General features: G+C 61.0%; 1 protein-coding gene across 1 annotated transcript; it reads right to left on the bottom strand.

The window, feature by feature from the left end:
- Positions 1–761: 761 nt before the first annotated feature.
- GPRIN2 (G protein regulated inducer of neurite outgrowth 2) lies at positions 762–5,552 on the bottom strand. Its single transcript, XM_014465506.2, is given in 4 exon segments — positions 762–1,126; positions 1,986–4,139; positions 4,142–4,595; positions 5,506–5,552. Coding segments are annotated over 2 exon segments (1,365 nt in total). The 5' UTR covers positions 4,590–4,595; positions 5,506–5,552; the 3' UTR covers positions 762–1,126; positions 1,986–3,222.
- Positions 5,553–6,220: the final 668 nt, after the last annotated feature.

Here is a 6,220-nt window from a genome sequence, read left to right as displayed (position 1 = left end):
CCATAGAAGGGGACCCCAATGCCACCAGCACACTTTTCGGGGGGGGAGGTTATTCCATTTCATCTTCACAGCCAGCCTGAGAAGGAGACCCCATTATCATACCCATTTACAGATGAGGAAGTTGAGGATCAGCGAAGTTAGTAACTTGCCCAAGAGCGCATGGCTATAGGTGAGATCCAGGATTCAAACTCGGGTTTTACACTAAGCTACAGTGTGCCCACCCCCACGTCCTACGTGTCAGGACCTGCGTTGGGGAGGCATGTCTGTTGGCCCATGGAATATGAATCCAGCACTTCCAAGGGATAGACTCAATGGCAGGGAAGGTGATGTCACTGTGGGACCAGGCCATCCTGGCTTTCCCGCCTCCCGGCTCTGTGCCCTCAGGCCAGCAGTATCTCACACTCTGGCCAGAATAGCTTCCCCCGAGGGGGCCTAGTGACTCCCAGCTAGGGGGACAGCAGCCTGGGGCTTGGACAAAAGATGCCTCCCTGCATCCTGGCCAGGACACCAGGCTTCCGTCGCTGGGGGCCTGTAAGGCTGCCAGGTAGGAGGGACAGGGGCTTACAAGAGGGGTTTTTGCCTGGGCTGGGAGCTCTAGTGATCTGGGATGAAGGCCCCAAAGGACACAATCTACCAGGAGAAAAAAAAAAGAACACACACACACACACACACACACACACACAAACACACACACTCACACACACACATGCACAGAAACACACACACTCACACACACACACAAGACTAACCTTCAACAACCCTTCCCTAGCAAAGCTCCAACCTCCAATACTTTATTTCAAATTCAAAAGAAATGTACAAATAATGAGATCCACCACCTCCCAGAGCAGAGCCTGAAGGGAATCCAGAAAGTCTGATCAGAAATCTGGGTCTGAGAGGAGACCTGTAAACTAAGCTGGTGGCCAGTCCCGAGAGCCTGAACAACTGCCAGACTGCCCCACGAGGGACAAGGTGGGAGGCAGGGTGGTCTGTGTCTCCAGGGCAAATTCAGATCCAGCTGCGGTCCATCCAGTGGGCTGAGGCTGTGCAGCCTGGCTAGTGAAGCCCAAGGCCCATCCTGTTGTCTCAGGGCAGCAAGCTAACCAGGGTGGGGCTCCGGGGGCGCCACCTGCAAAGACGTATCTCAGTCAAGATGAGGTGGGAGGCGGCTTCACTATCCTTTCCCAAGGGGGCCAGGCCCAGCCTGCCATCCTGGCCTGCCAGGTGCAGCCTGGAGGTGGCACAGATTGGCACACAGCAGCCAAGCAGAGTGACCACAGGCACCTCCCAGCCCCGCATAGGCTGCTCTCTGCCCACATGTCCAGACCAGCTGTGTCCTGAAGACCCTGCTCAGCTGTGGCCTGTGGGGAGGTGCCCTCCCCAATCCCGTTCCTCACCATCCCCCTCAGGTCCCACAGCCATTTGCTCTCTCCAGTCTGGCCCCACCGGTTCCTGGGCTCCGGGAGCCCCTGAGCAGGGCTGGGCATGAAGTGCCCTCCCACACCACACACAGAGGACAGCCCCAGCTGCAGTGGACAGAGCCCAGCACCTCAGGACTACAGGAAAACCTGCTTGACCCCATTTTAAAAGGCAGGTGAGGCCAACCCTCTGCCCCGCCTCACTGACAGTAGTGATTCTGATTGGCTGTCATTTTTAAGCAGGGGTGGCCTTTTACCAACTCAGCTAGAAGTGAGAATGGCATGGTTCTGGGTAAAGCCCATGAGGGGCCTTGGCAGGCATTCTGACCAGACGCGTGCCCTTCTCACCTCGCTCCTTGGTGGTAGCATGTCACTCCTGCATCTAAAATGATCCCATTGTTGCCTGAATCATTTCCACCTCAGTGAGTCCCTGGGGGCAGGGGGAAGCCTGCTGTCAGGGCCTGGGTTCCCAGGTGCAGAAGGCGGCCAGGAAAGGGCCACATCATGGCTGGGCTGCATGTGGGCCCTGACTCCACCCTCCCGTGCCCTTGACCCTCGGCAGACACTAACCTGGCTCCTCAAAGGTGGGCTGGCAGGTTCTGTCTCAGGAGCTTGGATTTTCAACTGTAAGCCCACTCCATCCTCCGTGGGCCTGGAGAGATCCTTGGGCAGTCAAGTCATTCTGTGTCAAGCCCTGGTGACCTGGCTCCCCCACTCCCATGATCCCCTGGGCCCCATGAGCCCTGGCCCATGTCAGGTCAGGTATGCAGGACCGGGGCAAATAGGCCCACAGCCTCACAGCCCCTGCCATTTCCCACCAGTGGGAGACCCCACCACAGGCTCCTCTACCCACCGTCCCTGCCCTCCCTTCGTTGAGTAACTGCACCAGCTGAAAATAAATCCTTAAACCAAAGGAATGAGGTAATAATGGTGCAAGTTCAGGACTGTGACATATTTGGGGACAGGGGCCACCTGTTTTCCCACTCCCGAGGCCACCCCAGACACAGTGACAGACGGAGCCACGCTCAGACACACCTGCGGCCTTTCTTACAGCTCAGCTCCCTGGTGCCGAGGTGAGCCCCTTCCGCACGTGAGCGCAGTGAGGGCACGTGCAGCCGGTCTCATTTCCCAGGGAACCCAGACCTGGCACAGAATATGGCCTCGAGGGACTCGTGCACAACCGCCTCGCTGGCTGGCTGGCTGGCGAGCTGCAGGAAGACCGCAGGCCTCAGCCAGCCCTGCTTTGACCTCAGCCTCTGCTCTGTCGTCCAACCCGAGGACGTCAGCCACAGCCCGGCCACACGTCTGCGCTTTCGTCCATGCGTGAAGGCTCAGCAAGGCCAGGTGCCGAACGGTGTGGCAGACAGGAAGCCTTTGGCAGCGTCAGGTCCCGTCTCTAAAGACCCAGCTGAACCGTCACCTGGGCCCCGCTTCATGTCAAGGACTCCTCGTCTCAGCTCTGCTTTCAAGTAAAGCCACCACGACTCTAGGGGAAGTCACAGCGGAGTCTGAAGAGACTGGACAGAGATGATTTTTACAGAAAAATCAGGCCCTCCCTTGTACACGGTGCTGAAACTGCCCCAAAGTTCAGCGCCCAATATGCAGATGTGGCCCGTGGGAATCAAGCCCTTAAAAACCAGTCCAGCTGCCCCTAGCAAGTCCCCAGGCTGAAGTCCTGCATCTGCTGGCAGCTGACAGCACAGACGTGTCCACGGCTGCCAGTGGGTCCAAAGGGCATGGGGCCCCCACTGTCCCTGGTAGGGGGGCTGAGTCCAGGGGGCAGGGCAGCCCTTGGGGCCACAACTCCTCACTCTGGGGCTGTGCTGGGGCAGCCGCAGCAGCTGGGGCGCCTCAGCGACTGCATGACAGCCCGCAGCGGCCCCCTCCGGCCCTCTGAGGACAGGCTGTCCTCACTGGCAGGTGCCAGCTGCAGCTGCTCAAACTGCATCTCCAGGTGCTTCTGAATGGCCACACCAAGCACCTCAGGGTCCACTGCAGCCCCGTACACCTCCCACGTCATGCCTTCAGCATCCCACCTCACATCCCGCACCGGGGACGGCGCCTCCTCCAGCCTGGACCCCAGAGTCACCTCCGGGAATGGGTGCAGGGCCACCGGGACTTCCAGGGGCGGGCTGGTGGCCACAGCCTTGCACACTGCCATGGGGGCCACCTGCACACCAGCATCCTGGGCTGACAGAGGGGACACCAGCACTGGGGCCAAGTCACTGGCTGAGGTCATGGTCCACACATCTTTGGTCCTCGCGCCAGGCTCCATAGCTGAGCCAGTGGGACCCCAAGGATGGGCACAGCAGGGGGAATGCCCAGGATGCCCCCCGGGTAACCCACACTGGAACTTCATGCCACGCTGAGCCTGCAGCCCAGACTCACTCACTGATGCTACTAGTTTGGGAAAGGCCAGGATCCCCGGGGCAGGCAGAGCATGGCAGGAGCCTCGGGCGCCCTCCTCCCTCATGTCACAGAGTAGAGCTGCTGGGGGCAGAGCACGGCAGGAGGTGGCGGCTGACTGCCCAGTGGCTTTGGGCCTGGCCTCGGGGCTGCTGCTGTGAGTGGGTGTGCCTCCCAGGTCGACTGGCGACACCCACACCTGACTCTCTCCCAGGGTCCAGGCTGAGCTTGACGTCCCATCCTCTGGAGCCAGGTCCCTTCCCGGGCCTGCAGGGGCCTGCCCTCCCTGGCCAGAAGTGCCGCCAGGCTGCAGCCGTGCCTGTGGACCGGCGAGCTGCCCAGGGCTGAGCAGCTGAGGCTGGCCCTCCGAGTCCCACTGTGGCCCCGGGTCTGTGGGCGGACCAGATCTGAGTGGCTCCTCTGCACGGCAGCGGCGCTGGGGACCCTCAGGCGACACAGGTCACCACCATCCACAGTAGACACGTTGCCCACCGTGCTGCTCCGCCAGTGGCCTGTGACACCAGGCTGTGGCCCAGGGCGGGGGCCCTGTGCCTGCTCCGTGCTCTCAGCTGGGTGCCCCTCTTCCTCCTGGACCTGGGGACTGGTGCTGGCGCCCCGCTGGGCCTGCCAGACAGTGCTGCTGGCACTCTTTCGGAGCTCCGGCCTCTGTCCCCGGCCGTCACCCAGCAGGCTGGACGAGCTCCGGGACAGGGATCTTGGCTGGGGGCTCCGTGCCCGGGCACCGGGCTCAGGGTGGCTGGTGCTCATGGCTGCCTGTGGAGAGAGAGAAGGAGCTGGTGAGTGGCAGGGCTCCTGGAGACTCCGCTGTGGGCTCACAGGGGCCAGGCCGGGCCGCTGAGTCCCACCCGCCTCATGCATCAGAGAAATAAGCACAGCAGTGACAGGACACCAGGCCCTGGAAGTCCAGGGCATCACATGGTCCAGGAACGGCACTACAAATAGCAAACAGCCAGAAACACACCAGGCCAGGACGGGCGCTACTGCTGGGTCGCGGATGGAGGGAGCCGGGGAAGAGGCCAAGCAGGGCCTTTGGGTGGGGCTTTGAGACAACAGCTCTTAGTCAATCAGCACATTAGCATTGCAGCATTTTCATAACCAGTAAAGCTCGACTGACAAATACCAACCTGGCTCCTCCCAGGCCTGTCAGTACCCATCGGGCTCTGAACTGGGGACTCCTTGGGACACAGTGGGGCCCAGAGGTGTGTGGGATGGATAAGCAGCACGCGGACACAGTGAGAACTGCCTGGCTCTCCCTTGGCCGACCCTGCTCTCTCCGGCCCAGCCTGGCGGAGCTGTCACGTCCCTGGAACTCAGTCTTTAGCTGTGAAGGGGCAGCGTGTCCTGACCCCCACTCTGGCTCCAGGGGCAAGGAGAGGCCCCACACCAGCCCTCACACGCAGCACTCACTCAGCTTTGTTCATTCCTCAGCCAGCTCCTGAGAGCTTATTGCATTGCAGGCTCTGACTCATTTAGATCCAGCTATGCCCTGGGAATGGGTCCCAAACCACCAATCAGACACACCCTCCATAAAGTTTACACTCCTTCTAGTTTACACTCCTTCTTGCAAAGGGGCCCCTCCCTCCCTGCCGTTCCTGGCCCTTCCTCCAGCTGCACAGACCCCTCGGGACGGACAGCCCACTGACCCATCTGCACCGGCCTTCACCTCAGCATCCTGCAGGGAAGCTCCCCTGAGCTGGGCTGGCACCAGGTCTGCCTGGATGGAGAGTCTGGCCAAGCGTGGGCTTCCGACCAGCCTGAGGCTGTGGAAGCAGCCGGGGCTGCTGTCCTGTGTGGCCAGCACGCGGCACTGACCTGACGTGCAGCTGACGCTGAGGGAACGTGTGCTGCATGCCCAGCCAAGAGGAGTGAGCACCAGAGCAAACCAGGCAGGAAAGTGCTGAGCACCAGAAACAAGGTCTGAGGGAGGGCCTTGCCAAGCAAGAGAGCGAACTTGTGTGATGGGTCAGAAAGGGCTTCCTGGAGGCCCAGGCATGCCAGGGGGGAGAGGGAAAGGGCCCGTGGGTAAGGAATGGGGCGGGGGCAGCAGGCATGGGCGAGGCAGGGCCCCAGCAGTGAGGTCAGGCATCTGGGCCAGCCTAGCCTTTGCAAAGCTGTGAATTAGGAACATCACTCTGGGACTCCCTGCCTGGCAAGATGAGCTGGAGAAACAGGACAAGGACAGCCGGCAACAGGGACAGTTTGGGCAACCCCAGTCCTGCCCTCCCACCGCTGGGCTGGTAAGAACTGCCAAAACACTAACCACCCTAGCCAGGTGAGCAAGGCCACCTGGCTGGGAGCACGGGGAGGCCCCAGGAACTCAGTTTCTGTGTGACCACAGACTTCTTGCTGTCCATGCTCAGCAGGTGGCTGGTGGCTGT

This window comes from Myotis lucifugus, unplaced genomic scaffold, assembly GCF_000147115.1.
Source record: "Myotis lucifugus unplaced genomic scaffold, Myoluc2.0 scaffold_298, whole genome shotgun sequence".
In the NCBI taxonomy this organism is placed as follows: Eukaryota; Metazoa; Chordata; class Mammalia; order Chiroptera; family Vespertilionidae; genus Myotis; species Myotis lucifugus.
Note: the sequence above shows the minus strand (reverse complement) of the source record. Positions and strands in the feature narration are given on the sequence as shown.